The 20,312-nt window shown below is 33.8% G+C and overlaps 1 protein-coding gene across 1 annotated transcript in view; it reads left to right on the forward strand.

Annotated features, from left to right (window-relative positions):
* Positions 1 to 20,312, forward strand: part of LOC133182190 (adhesion G-protein coupled receptor V1-like) — a 153,764-nt gene that overhangs the window by 128,522 nt on the left and 4,930 nt on the right. The window contains exons 95-101 of the mRNA XM_061316935.1: positions 815 to 918; positions 3,247 to 3,451; positions 4,417 to 4,524; positions 6,134 to 6,274; positions 7,966 to 8,047; positions 11,503 to 11,617; positions 15,140 to 15,297. Of these exons, the coding sequence (XP_061172919.1) occupies positions 815 to 918; positions 3,247 to 3,451; positions 4,417 to 4,524; positions 6,134 to 6,274; positions 7,966 to 8,047; positions 11,503 to 11,617; positions 15,140 to 15,297 (913 nt within the window). The remainder of the gene's footprint in view (positions 1 to 814; positions 919 to 3,246; positions 3,452 to 4,416; positions 4,525 to 6,133; positions 6,275 to 7,965; positions 8,048 to 11,502; positions 11,618 to 15,139; positions 15,298 to 20,312) is intronic.

Consider the following 20,312-nt stretch of genomic DNA (forward strand, 5'->3'; position numbering starts at 1 on the left):
GGTATCATTATTACACTTTAATTCAAATTGATTTGTTATTTTAGCAATTTGATATTTAAAAGAGGAGGGGGGGCTGTTAAGTACACATACATTGTAAATGGGAAATCTATATTATGCAGTTTTATAGATGTATATCTGTAGATGTATAACTCCTGCTCTAATGATGTTAGTCTTAATAAATATATACACCCCCCCCCCCCCCCAAAAAAAATGTAACAAAGGTTACTTCAGTTTTGAAGGATAATAGGACACTAAGAACTAATATTATGGCCAGAACCAAACTTACATGGGTTAGAGCCTTTATTATAGCCCACAACCAGTATCAATGGTATATTCAGTATTTTGACCGGAAATTACCCAGAACCAAAAAAATGTGACACCATCAAAATCCATGCTTCATGTCTGTTACTGTTACATTATCAAGTAAAGCATTAAATTGGAAAAGCTGACCTTGAGGAAAGCTGAATTTCTGCTGTTATTTACACTACTTCATTACATTAACTGTTTTGTATGTATGAAAAAATGTCCAGGTAGATAATGGAGCAGAGTGAGTGACATTGAAGTAGATTTCTTTAATTTCCATTATTTGTACTTAATTAAAGTTAGAATTTACTACAGTAACTGCAGGATTTGATTATCCATGTATCAACTTCTGTGGCCATGATGTTTCATAAAAATGTTTATGTTTTTATTGTTAATGTCCATACTCACTCAAAATATAAATTTACACTTATTGATTTTCATAAAGACAATATTTGTAGATTTTACATTATTGAATTTCGATCCATTTGTTTACTTTTTAATGGTCTTATAGGTAATTGCTTTTGGAATAAAGGGCAAGTCTTCTACCTACAGCGAGATCCCAGCTCGTTTCCTCATCCACACTCCTGATCGCAGAATAGCTGCCAGAACAGCACAGTAAGAGTCTTGTAATTATTGCACTATTAATATCAAAGTGAAAACCAATGTTTCCATTGAGATTGTGGTGTTAAAAGAGAGGTTTAGAAAAACGAATGTGTACTTGTAGCAGGTGATTCCTTCAGAAATCTCTGCATTACGTCCTCTCTTTTGCTAATGATGAAATTCTTCACATTTCAACATAGTACATGTAGATTGCTGAGTACTCATAAGTTCAAACTTCTAGGGTAAATTTTTTTTACCTGCTATTTACTTGGATCAAAGTGTGTGTTTTTCTAAAACCTGAAAATTTAGTGCAAATACTGATGTAATTAAGGAACTAAATTTTTTTTTCATTGAAAAATATTATTAAGTATTAAATACACTAGTTTTAACTTCAACATGATTTGACAAATCAGTATTATTAAAACAAGAACCATCGGGGATAGGATGGGGCCACAATTGGTGATCAAAGTTTTCCATAGGAATACACAGGAAAAATCTTCTCAAGAATGGCCAAACCATGATAAGTCATATTTACATGGAAGAATCCTCAGTTAGTGTAGATTTAGGTTTATTCAATTCATGAGCCCATGAGGGAAGGGGGGTCACAATGGGTGGTCTAATATATAGCAAAAAATCTTTTGAAAATCTTCTTCTCAAGAACGGCAAATACGCGATTACTCATATTGAAATGAAAGAATCTTCAGGTAGTTAAGATTTAAGTTTGCTAAAATTAGGACCCCAAGGGATAGGGTGGGCCACAATATGTGATCAAAATTTTACATGGAAATGTATAAGGAAAAAATAAATCTGCAGATGAAGAACAGAAGGGCCATAGTAACTCAGGTGAACATAGTGGCCCTTTGGCCTCTTGATAATTCAATAATTATTTTATAGAATTATAGTTATTGTATGTGTACTTAAAAAAGCGGACTTCATATTTTAGCAGCTTTGGCATGGACAACAATGTGCTAATTCATGAATACCATTGACAAAATCATTTATAAATACGACACATGGCACAGATGTGTGTAGTGCTAATTCATGATTACACCAACCACTCAATTCCCAGTGATTGGGCTAAATTTTGAATATGTCAATTTATGTACATGTACAGTATGTTAAGGTTGCAGATGTGCAGTAATATTTTGAATGCTACATATAATTGATCTTCATTTTCTGGATGAATGATCAGGTTAAAATCTTTTGACAGGTTTATTCCCGATGAAAATAAGAATGCATTCTATCAATCATGATTTAGATTTTGCATTTATGTGACCTGTATTTTCCTATATCTGCACAAGTTGCTGACAAAGCTTGCTTGACAAAGTTGCTGCAGTTAGGATGCATGCAACCAGTAATTCTTTAGATGCTGTATGTGACTTGTACTTTCTGGATGAGTGCATGGTTGAGTAGATATTTTAGGAGAAGTCTGGCAGAGATGCCCTGTTTGATGGAGCTTTTTATTTTTATTTTCTGAGTTTTTCTGTATTTGTTCTTATGCTACACCCCAGGTTTAAGTTTGTAGAACAAGTCCAATTCCATAGTAATATTAAGCCTAGCCTGGCCAAGATTTGCATTATGATGCATCTACTATATGTGGCCATCTTAAGGTTTTTTTAGAAGGTCCATTTCCATGTATTTAAATACTTACAAGTCGGTCCGCTTATAAGTTGGTTGTATTGTTAAAAATTATGTTGGAGGAATTTGCCACTGACCCTCTCAAAAGTCAGTGCAACTTTATGAAAGAATCGGATGATCAATGCTGTAATGTTTTAACCTGCGTTTCAGCTAATATTTTTGGAAATATTCTCAATATTTTTCTCAATCTTTTATTCTCAACAAATCAAACAGGTACCATTTTGTTTATTCTTAAAGCATTATATCCCTTGCCCATACATTTTGCCGTCCAGAAAAAATAGCAGTGTTTCAAGGATTTGCCGATAAGTCGGACATTTTTTGGTCTAAGATTTAGACCAAATATAACTCCCAAATATCTAACTTATAAGAGAGTATATATGGTAACTATCTTGACCAAATCTTGCATGGATGATGCATCTAGAAAGTCAACTAGACTTTGCCTTGGATCATAATCCAAACATGAATCTGAGCCACTGTGGATCAAGTGGATCAAAAGGAGAAAAAAATTACCTCAGCTTAGGGCCAAAGAGTGCAGTGCAGGTACTTGTATTATTATTGTCATTTCTGACAATAATTTAGTTTTCCTAAAGTTTTCTTATCAGCAATTCATTGAATGTTGTTTGTTACAATGACAGAGTTAGGTAGGTGTAACCTGTTAATTAGATATACATGTAGTAGATTCATGAATTCCATTGTTTTTGTCAGATGTGTGTACTTTGATACTTCTGTGAAGGAGTGGGTGAGTCCACGAGGGGTATGTTCAGTCAACAATAATCTGGAGGATGGACAAGATGACTTTGTGGACTGTTCCTGTAAACATCTGACTCACTATGCAGTCAAAGCTAGTGCCATAGACCCTGGGTTAGCAGGGTATCCAACAGCCTTCTATGTAGTCACCTTCATCTGCATGGTCAGTAATCAAAAGGACTCAAAACACAAGATCTATCAATATGTACTCAACATTTACTAATAAAGTAAACATATTTACTAATAATTACTAATGTAGTTACTAAAAATGTAAAAAGTAGAGAATAGACCCTTAGGGAAGCTTTTGTCTTATATATATTAAACTGTCTGACCTTTACCTTCCTCACTATCTTTACCACACTCTTCCTCATGTACATTTAGCTTGGTTTCAAAAATTTTAATCAAACTTCATGAAAGATACATATTGGTTAATGGAATTCAAATAATTTTCTGGCCCATGACCTTGATCTCACTTTTCCTCAGGTTGCATTTCAGTTTTTGAGACACTGTTCAAAATACTTCGACCACATTTCAAATAATGATACAGATTGGTGAGAGCAATTTGGGTCGTAATTTTCTGATTAATGACCTTCCCATGACCTTTAACTTTATTTTCATATATTTTTGTCAGTCTTCATGTAAAGATACATATGTGTGTGAAAGTAATTCATCTACATCAGAATTTTCTGACTTTGACCTTCCACATGACATTGAGCTTCCATGTGACCTTGAACTTCACTTTCAAATATAGTAAATAAAGTATTCAAGATATTTTTATAAAACTTCATATGCTGAAAGTTATTGATAAGAGCTATTCAACTGCATCAACATTTTTTACCTTCATCTTTCCTTTGACTTTGACCTCTTTTATCAAAAATTTGTGTTTAGCCCAGTTCTATACAAGGTATTTTTATGAAACTTCATATGCTGATACATATTGATAAGAGCTTTTCAACTTCAATCATCAAACTTTTTTAACCTTGACCTTTCCTGTTACCTACACCTCACTAATAAAAAAAAAATTTAGCTTGTTCTGAATGAATATTTGAATACACAGTTACTCCGAACAAACAAACAAACTGTTTGAAATATTGAGACAATAAATACATTTAAGCATTTTTTAAACAGCTTGCCATGCTTCTTGCCATCATAGTCCATCATGTCTTTTCTACCATCTATGCCATGTTCTCAGCCAGTCTACTCATGCACATGTTGTTTGCCTGCTTTGCCACTCAGGTAAGTTTTTTGTTCCACCTTATAAAATGAATTATATACCAATGCCTAACAATACTAGAAAATGCCTTCTTCAATTGTCAACTCTGTTGCTATGAAATCACGTATTATCATGGGGTTTAATTTTCGATGTTTTGGTGGTACAAAGAATCCAAGGAATTGATGTTCTTCATGAAATATAAAATTTCAAAAGTATAACAACTCAACACCTTGTCAACCACAGTATGAAATCCCCATGTACAGACTCTTTTCCCTCAAACTATGAAAATTTAACCTCACAAAAATATGTGATTTTACAGTAACTATAATCTTTTATCACCTTTCACGGCTCAGTGGTAGACCATTGTGGTTCATTAAGATATTATCATTGATTTAGTTCTAGAAAATCAAAACAACAAACTGTTTATAATACTCATTAGCAAGTGCTTTGGAAGAGTCTGTCAGAGCCTATACTAATTTACTATTAAGTTACAACCTATGACCTTACTGAACAAGGTTTGATCTGTAGGTATGGTATGAGACTCAAATTTTGAATTTTTGAAGGGGTAATGACAGGAATTTGATAAGAATAAAATTCTTACAAATAATTTGAATTAATAATATGAAAGTATTTAGCATGGTAACAAACTCAAATTTCAAAAAACTGACACAAAGTTATTATTTTTTAATTGCTGTAAGCCAACTATTATTCGCATCATCTTTTATTCACGATTCATCTGTCTGAAATCAATCTGCGACAATTAATTTTCGCAACTGAGGAAACATTTTCTATAAATACAAAGCAAAATAAATGGTTCTCGTCAATTAATATTCCCGAGTTAAAGTAGATCGTGAAACTCGCGAATATTTCTCGCACACGAATTAAAGTTGGTTTACAGTATATTGACTTTATTTGCAAAACAAGGCATGAGCCATATTTCTATTGACATTTATTACCAATTATTATATGACTCAATTATCATTAACCTAAGTTGACCGTTCACGGTAGCTCAGTCGGTAGAGCGCTCGCTCCGTGATCGGGAGGTTGTGAGTTCGAATCTCGGCCGCGACAGACCTAAGTCGATAAAAAAATGGGTAGCAACTGTTCCTTCACCATGCGCTCGGCACTTTGAAGTGAAAGTTGCGGGTCCTTCGCATGAGACCTTAAAAACCGAGGCCCCGTATCATGGCAGGCGTTGGCACGATAAAGATCCCTCGCTGCTCAATGGCCCTGAGTGCCGGGTAAAGGTCAAAATTTGAAGCCCTTCACCGGTATATGGTGACGTCTCTATATGAGTGAAAAATTCTCAAATGGGACGTAAAACAACATACAATCAATCAATCAATAACCTAAGGTGAAATGAATGTTTTGACACAGTTTTTGGTGTTCTTAGTTACCCCCCAAAACAGTTTCTTTTCTGCTGACATCCAAATTGTGTTTATTTTCACTGCAGTGCTACATTGTTTACACTGGATGTAAAGAAACATTGCGTTTAATTACAATAACAGTTTTGGGAACCATTTTATGCAAATAGAATTGCGTCCTAGTATGAAAAAAATATTTATTTCTGTAGCCGAAGGTAAATTTCAAATGATTAAAAGCCATACTTATGACCTGTATATTGTATTTTAGCTGTGTTACATTGTCGCAGCCTTCACCAGTCCCACTGAGATCCTGGTCAGCACTCTGGATCAGGATAATTACAGATGTATTGTGATGGGCCTCTTCCTACATTACTTTTTCCTTGCTCAGTTTACATGGATTTTTTCACAGGTATCACAGACTGAATAGTTAAAATGTATTAATTCTTTGAAAGTCTTCTTTTCTGCAAATAAACTATGTGCATAGTTATGATGAGCAAGGATGCCTCTTTCAAAATTGTGAATTTCATGGCCCTTTGGTCAGGTAGTCTGATGTTGAAAATGTATTTAAGCTCTGATAACTTCTTTGCTGCTGGGTATTTAGTAGATAAATTAAGTGCCTGCTTTGATGAGCAGGATGCCTCTTCCTAAACTGCAAAATTTGTAGACCCAGGGTCAGGAGTTCAAGGGGTTAGGGGGGACTTTTAATTATAAAGTGAATATGCATAAATGCTTTGAAAATCTTCTTCTCTGTTCCTGGATATTAAGCAGCAAACTAAATGCACAGTTATTATAAGCAAGGGTGCCTCTTCTAAAATTATGAATTTCATGGTCCCTGGGTCAGGGGTTCTGGTGTTGGGTGGGGGTCCATTTATTATATATAGAAAATGCATTAATTCTTTGAAAATCTTCTTGTTTGCTCCTGTATATTAGGCAAAAAACTAAATGCATAGTTAAGATGAGCAAGGGTGCTTCTTCCAAAATTATGAATTTCAATTCCCTGGGTCAGAGGTTTCGAGTGTTGGGGTAGGGCTCTCTTGATATATATATATATATATATATTATAGTGAAAATGCATTTATTATTTAGATGTCTTCTTTTCTGCTCTTGTTATTTAGATGTCTTCTTCTCTGCTCCTGGGTATTATGCAAACAAATTAAATGCAGAGTATGTTGAGCAATTAGTGCCTCTTCCAAAATTGTGAATTTCCTGGCACCTGAGTCAGAGGTTCTGGTATTAGGGTGGGGCTCTATTAATTTTAATGTGATAATGCATGGGTTTTATAGTGATAATTGTGCATTAATTCTTTGAAAGTCTTCTTTTTCTGCTCCTGGGTATTTAACAAATAAACCAAGTGCATGTTTATGATGAGCAAGAGGGCTTCTCCCAGGATCAGGGGTTCAGTGGGGGGGGGGGGGGGGGAGGGGGGGGCTCTTGATTATATAGTGAATATTCATTATTTCTTTAAAAGTCCTCTGCTCTACTCCTGAGTATAAAGTAAACTAAGTGTATAGTTATGATTAGCATGGGTGCCTCTTCCAAAATTATGAATTTCATATCCCCTGGGTCAGGGGTTTTGGTGTTACGGCAGGATTCTGTTGAATATGAAGTGAAAATTATCTCTTTTGAAAATCTTCTGCTCTGTCCCTAGATATTTAGCAAACACACTAAGAGCTTGGTTATGAAGGGTGCCTCTTGGTCTTTGAAGGAAATGTCCAAAGGGTGCCTCTTCCAAAATTGTGAATTTTACAGCTCCTTCGTCAGGAGCTCTGGTGTAAAGGTGGGGCTCTATTGATTATATAGTGAAAATACATTAATTCTTTAAAAATCTTTATCTATGTGCATAGTTTTGAGAAGCAAGTGTTATGAATTTCATGGGGGCAACTAAGATTTGCTAATGACTACTAGACTAATTGTTTTGTTGATCCCTGATCATCCTATTTTGCTTGTGTCTGGGCAACATAGCTTCATCTATCAGTTCATTTTGTTTTACTTCTGTGGATCCTTTACAGTGTTTTTTATACTCAGGTGACTGTTAAGGCCCTTGGGCCTCCTGTTAAGCTTTACACATAGGATGTACATATATGAGTTTTTCTATTTCAGACTCTTAATTTCTGGAAAATCCTTGTGATGAATGATGAACATACAGATAGAAAATATGTTCTTTTCTTTATGTTGGGCTGGGGTGAGTTTGTTGAGACATTACTTTTAATCTGTTTTAAAGGTCATAAGAGACAATTACCTGAACATATTGAGTTACATACGGGAATAAGTTCATATGAGCTGGTAAAATAAGACTGAAATTGTTTTTTGGATTTTTTACCCAAGATAGCTACAGCACAGTCGATCAAAATTACTCAGTCGTGAAAATTCACTTTGACTAACGTTGCTTATCTCCCTTAGTATATGACGTCAGTAAGGCCCAATCGCTGTTCAAAGCTATGCAATGTTTACAAACTATCATGTCATTTTGCAGCTTAATTTTAAAGAATATTATAATCATGGCTAAAACCTAGTATAAATATACGATCTTCAAACAAGCAAGTATTTCTTTTTTAAAAATTCCATTGCATATTTGCCAGATGTTTGCATGTTTTATCAATCAAAATGTGATCATTTTCATCGTTTGACACTTCGATCTATTGAGAGAAAAATAAAGCAATCGGAAGAGAGAAAGAAGGGAGAGTGAGAATGAATTCATTTTTCATAACCAGGGCAGTTGTTTTTATGAAATCATTTATTTACAACTGGTTACCTAGTTTTACTTTCACACAGAGTCCAACACTGTCAGTATGACACTTTTCTTGACAAACGATACGTACCTGCTGCGTTAAGTATCACGTGACTTTAAAAAAAAAAAACAAGAAAAAAATTTCTTGTGTTACTGTTTTATATAATTTAATCAATTCTTATCATTTGACACTGTCTTAATATTCACTTAATCATGTGCAACATCACCACCAATACCCGATCTCTGGCACCCCCTCCCATCCCCCTTGTTATTTCTTATTTCTTTCTTTTTGTAATTGAAAGTTCTTGAAATAATCGTGTCGTTTTTAAACACACTGCAGATGGGTTAAAAACAACTCTGGCAAGAACTATACGTAAACTTGCATATATGGGAGTTAATACAAACGACGTTTAAAAAAAGCAGCTCTAACATGTGGAAATATTTCTATGAAGAATAAGGATTCTACCAAATGTAGATATTGAATGAATTAGAAATCGACATTTTTTTTAATTTAGTAAAATTTAATACATAAAATATGAAAAAGGTAGGTATCTTTCCAGTCAATTTGTTAAAATATTTATCAAAGATCAGTACTTATCGTCGTATACAAACTTGTTTATTTCTCCAGTGTATTATATTTATGTTTTTTTCTGTAAAGGATATAATTTCAAAAGTTTTATCGTCTGTTAAGGACATACGCAACGTACCTTACCTGCTGATAATTTTTCAAGATATTCTTAATTTAAGATTATAGTGCCATCAGATGTTCTTAGACAAAAAATCAGCATGCATTACCAGGTGTTTTGAAAAGATATCAATTGATGAAAATTCTTGTATACTTCAAAGAAAAATATACAAAAATTACTAAACATATATTCTAGGTGTTTTGTTTATCCAAACTTGTTTTAGAAAAAGTGTACAACAGCATATATAGACATTAAAATGTAGTAAACAGTTCCTGTAAGTATTGGAACTCTTCAACTCCAGGGAAAAAGACAATAAAGTTCAAACTACATTGCGTATGTCCTTAAAAAGAACATTAATATTAAAATTGTAATCTCGCAAATGATGGATGGATTTGCAAACTGATCACGGACTGTACTGTTTACTACTACATACCTATTATTTCAAAATTCGATATTGTAGAGTCAAGCCATGTTTGCACAAAGTATCGGCATCATAATGTTCAATCTCATTTGCTCTGGGCTCAACATTTCTTCTTTATATATATATTTTTTATAGAAGAATAAGATCATGTCATAAACCCAGGGATTCTATTGCTATATCGTTTTTACAGCAGTATGTGTGTTTCGGATCGGGGAAAACGAAACTTCAAAGACGCTGACATTTTCAGTGGTTCACAGTTATCATGGACTTCAATACCACCGGCCCTGTGTTTATTTTGGGGATTCACATTAGGGATATTCCCCATATAAGTGTCATATTCTTTCTTTAACAGAATATTATAGGCTTAATCAAAATTTTTATTCATATCAGAAAAGGTCACTTTTAATAAATTATTCTATTTGCATTATGCGATTTTTCTTGGAATAAAAAACGACTTATTAACTTTTTTTTAATGATGATGGAATCCTTTTGGAATGTCTTATATGTGTATTAAACAGGGAAATATTTTTTTTGTTTCTAAAGGTTTGATGCAGAGTAAGTAATCGAAGTTGTAGCTTAATTCAAGCGTAATTTTATATAGGATATCCATCAGGATCATCCTCCGATAAAAAGCCCCCGTTTTGAGTTGCCATGCCTTATTAACGACTCGTTCAAACTGAATTGACTGAACTACAAAATCAGATAACTCACCTGAAAACATAGACACATTTATATTTACAAAAATAGCTTAAATTAACTAGATAAAAATATGGTAGAAATACATTAGTCTAATGCTCTGTTTACGTCAGTGGGCTCTTGTGACGTCATAAAACCACAAAATCAAGAACAATAAGCGGGTAAGAAAAGTAACAAGTGGAAAAGTTTTCACCTTTATTTTTCAGTAGAACAAAGGCCAAAAAATATTACTACTCGGAATTTAACATTCTTTCATATATAGCTTTAGGTTTAAAAATTGAAATCCTAATGTTAAGAATCGTTTCTTATGACCTTTAATCTGAGCACTGATTCAAGTTTAACTTTAATAAGATTAGATTAAGCGAAAGTGTGAAGGTATATTTCAGAATTGGATTGATTTTGTTGTAAGCAATATGCGAAGGATATGCAATTTTTCTCTGTTTGTGCAAGAACAAGTTTCATTATTGGCTCTTGAGCTCTCTAAAATTCTGTAAGATTAAATAATGATTTAATTTTAGTTGATGAAGTATTAAATATAATTTGGACACATAGTAACCTCAAATCAATTTTTTAGAATGATGTAATTTTCTAGCTAGTGTATGTATTTTGATGTTCTGAAATGCATAAATATTCACATTTGCTTAAAATTTCAACCCAAATACCCGATATTTCTCACTGTTTTAAATATTTCGAATACAGCACAACCTTCAATGCAATCATCAAAAATACAGAATGAGCTCCTGGCAGTTGAACTTTTCAAACATTTAAAAAAAAAAGTATTATCATTTATTAGAGTAATTACATTTTCTTAAAAAATTCATGAATACCTTATTCTTTAATAGCAGAAAATATGCATTTAACATTAGTTCAAAATTACTGTAAAGAATACTATATGAGAACTTTTTTTCATGTGTTACATATACTTCCTTCATAAACCTTTTACCTATATATATTTAGGCTTCAAAATAAAAAAATCAAATTTAGTACATATGTATTCTAGAGACTGTGACACGTTATGCAGTCAGTCCTCTCCTTTAGCAAAGAACCCTTCCGTTCAGTGGAATTAAATAAAAAAAAATGAAGGTGCTATTACTGATGTATTGCAGGCCTCCCTTTGGCAATTGTGGCAGTATTTTATGTGGTAACATTCATTGTTTACAAATACCAGTATGGAATGCCTGTGGATTTCATCTATGGAGATGTCAATAACAATGGCCAGATGTAAGTACCTATATTACGTATTGTAAGTACCTGTATCACATATTGTAAGTACCTGTAGCACATATTGTATGTACCTGTAGCACATATTGTAAGTACCTGTAGCACATATTGTATGTACCTGTAGCACATATTGTAAGTACCTATATTACATATTGTAACTACCTGTACCACATATTGCATGTACCTGTATCACGTATTGTAAGTACCTGTATCACATATTGTAAGTACCTGTACAACATATTGTATGTACCTGTATCACATATTGTAAGTACCTGTACAAACTTATTGTATGTACCTGTATCACATATTGTAAGTACCTGTACAACATATTGTATGTACCTGTATCACATATTGTAAGTACTTGTATCAAAAATTATAAGTACCTTTATTACATATTGTAAGCTCCTGTATCACATATTGTAAGTATCTGTATCACATATTGTAAGTACATGTATTACATATTGTAAGTACCCATATTACAAATGTAAGTACCTGTATTACATATTGCAAGTACCTGTATTACATATTGTAAGTACCTATATTACATATTGCAAGTACCTGTGTCACATATTGTAAATACCTCTATTACATATTGTAAGTCCCTGTATCTATGGTTTTAAGTAAAAATACAACAGTTACTCTTAAAATGTAACCCCAAAATTATATGGATATTCTTTTAAGTGCATTGTGATGTCTGTGAAATTTTTAGGTTCAGCTTGTAATAGGTGTAATATTATGAGCCTCAGAATATTTTTTGGCCCCACTCTACAGGTGCTCTATAGTATTCAATTTGTCCATCCATCCATCAGTCTGTCCAATATTATACTTATCTTGGAAATATTTTCTCTTCCCTAGGCTCAGTCTGGCTCAAATTTCACCTTTAGAGTGCCTGTGGGTAAAGGGTGTGCAGTGATCTTGAAACAATTTTCTGAATCAAATGTCAAGGTCAGAAAATATCTCTGTGTAAAGTTCTTGTCACGAACATATTTTCCCTCTCCTTAACCCTGTCTGGCTCATACTTTACCCATAGAGAGTTTGAAAATAAAGGGTGTAAAATCCTTTTCAAATGCACTTGGCCCTATCTGTTTCATACTTTATTCATAGAGTGCCTGTGGGTAAAGTGTATACACTGACTTTGAACCATGTTTCTAGGTTCAAGATAAAGGTCATCTCAAATCTAAGTGTAAAATCCTTATCATGAGCATATTTTCCCTCCTGTTAGCCCCATCTGGCACATACTTCACCCAAAGAGTAACCTGAAACTAAGTTTCCAAGTCAGCTAGAGGTTAATTCAAAGCAGACGAGTGTGTAAAAATTTCATAATTCAAGAGCAAAGCAGACCTTTGTATAAATTCCTTGTCTGGAGTATTATTTTCTGCCTTTGGACCAGTGTGGCTCACCTTTCACACACAAGTTTACTTTTGTAATGGGTATACAATGTAAACCAATGATAGGTCCAGGATTTTTTAGTCAACTTCTTGTAGGTGGTATATATTCTCTCCCCTTAGTCCAATTTCATCCTCATCACACCCATACTGTGTCTGAGAAAAAGATAACATATGTATGTGTGTATTTGCAAGAACATTGATTTTATTTTACTGCCTCTGTTACAAATAATTTTTTTTTCTAAAGGTTTATTTGGATTTCAGATACACACTTGTACATATAATTCTGGTGGTTATTAAATCAATAAAATGCTGAATTAAATCAATAATTAAAAAGTCTTATTTTTTCTTTTTACTTATTTCAGTCATTCTACAAAAACATGACCAATTAAGAATTTTTTATGTCGCTTACAAATGTACCGTTGTAATATCTTAATTATAAATTTAAAGGTCGATTTCAACTCTAAGACTTAAAATACACACATGGTTTTGTAAATATTGACCGATATATATGCAGTTAAAGTTTTGATATGAACATAATGTAATGTTGAAAAACGTATTCCACTGCAAATCTTAATGTCGCTTCATTTATATACAAATTTCAAGATGAAATTTTCAGCTGTAAAATCGTTCCGAATGGAGTGCAATGAATGTTAAAAAATGTCTTTTATCATATATAAAAAGAAATCAAACCACTTCTCGCAAAGAAATGCATAGAACTCCTTTCATGCGAATTTATAAGCATGTCGCTTAAAATCGATTAACTTCCTTAACGATTCTGTTTTAAATTTCACGCATAGAATGCAGATTTCAAAAAGAACTGAAACTTATCTGAAAGTGACCACGGAACCTTATATCATCGATTCTAGTTGCGAGTCAACTATTTTACACGATTACATTTTCGACATAACAAAATGAATTAGACAAATACAGTTGTCTCTCTTAAAAATTTAACTTCCGTAACGGTTATTCAGGAAAGTTTTTGCATTTAAGATATAAAATTTTTGATTATTTTGGGAGCGAAATGCTTCATACTTTTGTTTAATATCCTAAAACAAACTTTGATTATAACTATTGAAGAGAATTTTAACTTTTATTGCTGGGAATTAACTTCCGTAACGATTAACTTCTGCAACGATATTTTTCCCGAAAATTTAAATTAAATTCGGATTCATGCGAGACTTCATGAATCATACTTTAGCGTTCTTTACTGAACATCAGAAACGAAAAATTGGTCAAATTCTGCTTTATTCAAAAAATAACAAGGCTTGATCAAGCATTAACTTCCGTAACATTACCTTAAAATCAATGGTATCTTGAAATTGTTGTAAAAAGTTAACGATTCCAGATTTGTGGACAATTCTTTGTTTTCAAGTTCACTGATAGGTCCTTTAGAGAATTATGATGTTCATTTTGCTATTTGAAACAATTATTTTTTTTTCATGTTTTTTACTCTGAATTGGTCCATTTATCATAGAATGACTGATTTACCAAAAAAAGGGGTGAGGATAACAACACTAATTTAAGAAAAAACTTTTATGAGTACAAAATGGTCCTTTCCATAATCATTCATTTACCAGTCCCTTTCATCCTAATGTCCTCTGTTAACACTGATCAAGGTAGACTAGTGGTAGGGAACTCATGATTGGGAGGTCCCAGGTTCGATTCTTGTTCCTAGCACCAAATCCAAGACATTAAACAAAGGTAGTGACTGTTCCTTCGCCAAGCTCCCAGCCCTAGAAGTGAAAGTGACAATTCTTAGAGATGAGACCTTGAAAACCAAGGTCCTGTGTCACGGTAGGCATTACCACAATAAAGGTCCCTCACTGCATCATGCATGGGTCAAAGTTTGTGGCTTTTTACCTAGGGCAGTTGATAGCTTCATATAAATGAAAAATCCTCATTTGGGATGTTAGACAATATACAATTAGTCAATCAACTAACAGTGGGGCCATTTAAGTTGGTCACCATCTCAGTGATATCTAGTTTATTTTCAAAGGGTTAAATATTTTGTGGTAAAAATTTTAACTTTCAAAACATTGTGCAAAATATTGAAACTATGTTCAATGTTTTGCAGTATTCAGTTATTGATGTTTTATCCATGACAGAGAAATAATTGAAACACATTGTTTTACAGGTGCTTCCTGACAAATTCCTATGCTGCTCTGGGAGGAGTTATTGCCCCTGTATTGCTTATTCTGCTGTTTGTTGCTGTGGTATTTGTCAAGGCCTTCCAAGTGACCCCTCAATGGCAGGCTTATGATGACATATACAGAGGAAGATATAACATCAATGGTAACACAAATATTTAAGGGTCAGATTATGTACAACTACCTTTTCATTGGTGTATTACTGTACAATGTATTGCAAATATTTTTAAATGAATAGGTTTTAGTTCTTACAGATGTAGAACCACGCAATAAAGTGAAATATTGATACTCGAAGTTAGGGTTAAATTAGTGAAACAAGGGTGGGGTCATTATTCCCTCACAACAAAGCTGTGAAATAATAACTCACATATATGTGCCTGTGTCAGCCTCAGAGTTAATGTTTCCATAACAATGTAGAGGATCTAAAGGTCAAAGGTCACTCCAATACTGTCAAGATAATAAGAGTTCAATTAGACCATTTAGTTCACTGGGTTTTTCATCAGGAAAAAATGGCTATTGAAATGGTAAAAATGGCAGACAGGCAGATGCTAAAAGGGTACATTATGGAACTAGGAATTTCATTTTTAGCTCACCTCAACGAAGTTGGGGGAGCTTATGTAATACCCTCGGCGTCGGTGTCGGTGTCCCAGGTTAAGGTTTTTGGTGCAGTTTTCTTTTCAAGTACTTCTATGGCCTATATTAGTCAGAGATGCATGGAGGATGCTTTTAGTGTGTTTCATTGTACCAGTCAAGGTTTCAGATGCTGCAATTTCAGCTAAAGAATGACCAGGTTAATGTTTTTGGAGCAGGTTAAAGTTTTTGGAGCAGGTCTCATTTCCAAGTAACTATAAGCCCTATATTGACCAAACTTGCATGGATGATACATCTAAGGATGCACACTACTGGACTTGCTTCGGATGCTGGATCTGACCTACATTTTATGGATGAGTGACTAGGTTAAGGTTTTTGGAGTAGATCTCATTTTCAAGTAACTATAAGCCCTATATTGACCAAACTTGCATGGATGATACATCTAAGGATGCAAACTACTGGACTTGCTTCGGATGCTGGATCTGACCTACATTTTCTGGATGAGTGACCAGGTTAAGGTTTTTGGAGTAGATCTCATTTCCAAGTAACTAAAAGCCCTATATTGACCAAACTTGCATGGATGATACATCTAAGGATTCACACTACTGGACTTGCTTCGGATGCTGGGTCTGACCTACATTTTCCGGATGAGTGACCAGATTAAAGTTTTTGGAGCAGATCTCATTTCCAAGTAACTACAAGGCCTATCTGAACCAAACTTGCATGGATGATGCATCAATCTCAAAACTTGCTTCGGATGCTGGATTTGACTTACATTTTCTGAATGAGTGACTAGTTTTAAGTTTTCAGATAAGTCTATTCCCAAGTAACTGCAAGCCCTATCAGACCAAAATTGCATAAATGTTGCATCTAGGGATGCACACTCTTAGATTATTAGTTTAGTGTGGGACTTTGCCTTACTTAAAGACAACATTCGTTGAGGTGAGCTCTGTAATCTCTGATTACCTATGTTTGATTATTTCTGAGGAAAATACCAGTTGTTGAACTTTATGATTTTTAAGCAAAATATGTTCATAGGGCACATTGATATTGTCGGGTTGTCACCTCCTACAGTTTTCAGAATGGAAAGTTTTTATTATTGATGTGAGAATTATCAGTACTTTCACGCAAAAGAAAACTGTGTTTACTTTTATAGACAGCTTTCCCTTTGTTGATAATAGAAAAATACTAGCTGTTGAACTTAATCATTTTTATGCAAAATATTGTTTATCCTTTGTCCAGATAACTCCTCCTACAGTTTTCAAGATGGGAAATTTTATTTTGCAGATTTAAAATTTTGTATATTTCAGAGATATGCATGGTTCTTGGAATTTTATTTTTGATCATTTAAGGGGAAAATACCAGTTGTTGAGCTTAGTCATTCTTATGCAAAATATATTCATAAGGTACATTGATGTTGTTGGGAATCACCTCCTACAGTTTTCAGAATAGAAAGTTTTTATGATTGATGTGACAAATAGCAGTACTGTTTACACAAAAGAAAACCCTGGTTAGCTGTCACATTGACAGCTTTGCCCTTGTTTCAAATGCACCAAGGAGATGAAAAGTGATTAGAAAAATAGGCTTTTCATTTGAAGGTCAAAAAGTCAAAGGTCAAGATCAAAGTTACTTTTTAGCTCACCTGAGCCGAAGGCTCAAGTGAGCTTTTCTGATTGAAATTTGTCCGTTGTCAGTCGTCGTTGTCGTCATCGTCATAAACTTTTCAAGTTTTCATCTTCTTCTCAAGAACCACTGGGCCAATTTCAACCAAACTTGCCACAAAGTATCCTTGGGTAAAGGGGATTCAAGTTTGTTCAAATGAAGGGTTACGCCTTCTTCCAAGGGGAGATAATTATGAATTCATGAAAAATTAATGGCATCATTTAAAAATCTTCTTCTCAAAAACCACTGTGCTTGAAAATATGAAACTTATATGGAAGCATCCTCAGGTAGTTTAGATTCAAATTTATTCAAATCATGACCCCCGGGGGTAGGGTGGGGCCACAATGGGGGATCAAAGTTTTACATAGGAATACATAGGAAAAATCCTTAAAAATCTTCTTCTCAAGAACAGCAAAGCCATGATGGGTCATATTTATATGGAAGCATCCTCAGGTAGTGCAGATTCAAGTTTGTTCCAGTCATGACACCCGGGGGTAGGGTGTGGCCACAATGGGTGATCAAAGTTTTACATAAGCAAACATAGGAAAAATCTTTAAAAATCTTCTTCTCATGAACAGCAAAGCCATGATGGGTCATATTTATATGAAGCATCCTCAAGTAGTGTAGATTCAAGTTTGTTCAAATCATGACCCCCAATGAAGGGTGGGGCCACAGTGACCGATCAAAGTTTTACATAGGAATATATAGGAAAAATCTCTTAAAAATCTTCTTCTTAAGAACAGCAAACCCATGATGGGTCATATTTATATGGAAGCATCCTCAGGTAGTGTAGATTCAAGTTTGTTCCAGTCATGACCCCCGGGGGTAGGGTGGGGCCACAATGGGTGATCAAAGTTTTACATAATCAAACATAGGAAAAATCTTTAAAAATCTTCTTCTCAAGAAAAGCAAAGCCATGATGGGTCATATTTATATGGAAGCATCCTCAAGTAGTGTAGATTCAAGTTTGTTCAAATTATGACCCCCGATGAAGGGTGGGGCCACAGTGAGCGATCAAAGTTTTACATAGGAATATATAGGGAACATCTTTAAAATCTTCTTCTCAAGAAAAGCAAAGCCATGATTAGTCATATTTAAATAGGTAATGTAGATTCAAATTTGTACAAATCATGATCCCCTGGAGAATAGAGGGGCCATAACAGGGGATCATACAAAGGAATACAAAGGATATATCAATCAAAATTTTCTTCTTAAGAACAACAAAGCCATTATTTGTCATATTAATTCAAAAGCATCCCTATGAAGTTTAAGTTAGTTCAAATAACCCCACCCCCCTCAACCAGTTTTATATTTAAACTTTTCAAGACTGAACCAATTTCTGCTTTTTCCTAGCCAGAGTGCTCAGGTGAGCGATGTGGCCCCTGGGCCTCTTGTTAGTCTTTTATCAGTGTTATAGAAAAGATCTGTCAAGGTCAAAAATTGTGATAGGTTCAAGCTAATGTGTGGAGTTTTCACTTGACTTTCCAGTCTCATACTTTCTACAGAAATGCATGTTGCCTAATGAAAGAAGTCATTGTTTCCAGTGCCAAAAAGATCAAAGACTTAGAGCACTGATAGAATTCATTTTGTAGGAAACAGGCCTAACAAAAGTTGATTATAGTTAACTACAGGAAATACTTTTGATACTTAAATTAATTATGAAACTTTACTCTAAACTAGAACTTTTTATTTTTGAGATTTAAGGGCCTTAATATCTTTAATAAGATAGCAATGATGTAAATTTTAGAAATATGTGAATATTCAAGTACCATAATATTTACTGGTAATATAAAAAAAAAATGTGCATGTAAGACTTGGAGAAAATGAAATATAACAATTTCAAAATCATAGTAAAAATACTTTAATTTACTTAAATAAAAACTTTGATTTACTATAGTAAACTAAAGTTTACTATTATATTTTTTGTTGTTGTTAGGAAATGTTCTGTGGATGAAATTGTGTTGTGAGGGGATATCCTGCTTTGTGGTGCACTTGCTTAAAAATCTCAAAAACATTTAAAGGAGATCCAAAAATTTTCAAAATGTATTTAAAAAAAAAATGTTAAAAAAATGTCTTCTCTGCACAACAAAGTTACATATTGTCAATTTTTTAGCATATAATATAGTTTCATACAAAGCAAGGCTCTCAGGGCAGAAATGAGGCCACAAAGGCATTCAATGTATATGTGTTTTACATAGAGCTATATGTGTTTTACGTAGGGCTTTAAGTGTTTTATGTAAAGCTGTATGTATTTTACATAGAGATATACATGTATGTGTTTACATAGAGCTATAGGTCTTTTACATAGAGATATTTTAGGAATGACTCTAATTCTTGGCCAAATTATTCGAGTATAACCTGGTTTGGGTCAGTTTACGATTTATAATCCGCTTTGCGGATTATAAAGCGTAAACTGACCCAAACCAGGTTGTACTCGGATAACTTGGCCAAGAATTAGAGTCATTCCTTATAATTTAATTTTAAAATCATTAAATAACTATGGGTGTAAAATTTCGTTGCTTTTTATTAGTTCAAATTTGCCGCTCAATAATACAACCATAGTAACGGAAGTGATGGGAAGCGAGGGGGCGGGAGGTAAAAACTGATACATAGGCCTAGCAGCTTTGTTGTTTGTTTACATGTGGTAAGATCGAATTATTGTTTGAAGTTAAAGGTACATTTAATAAATGTGGAATTTTCCATGAATTCTGAGGACTGGAAATGAGAGGATTGTATGGATACAGATGATTCAGCTGGTTGTCGGGGGGGGGGGGGGGGGGGGGTCCCCATACCAAACCAGTTTATACAGAAATAATTTGTGTTCCTTTTTGGATATTAACCAATCAGAGGCTGGAATACAAACAAAATTAAATTATATAAATGTGTTTTGCATAGAGCTATATGTAA

Source organism: Saccostrea echinata, unplaced genomic scaffold (genome assembly GCF_033153115.1).
Source record: "Saccostrea echinata isolate AGI-Se365-2 ecotype Australia unplaced genomic scaffold, CSIRO_AGI_Sech_v1 ptg000009l, whole genome shotgun sequence".
In the NCBI taxonomy this organism is placed as follows: Eukaryota; Metazoa; Mollusca; class Bivalvia; order Ostreida; family Ostreidae; genus Saccostrea; species Saccostrea echinata.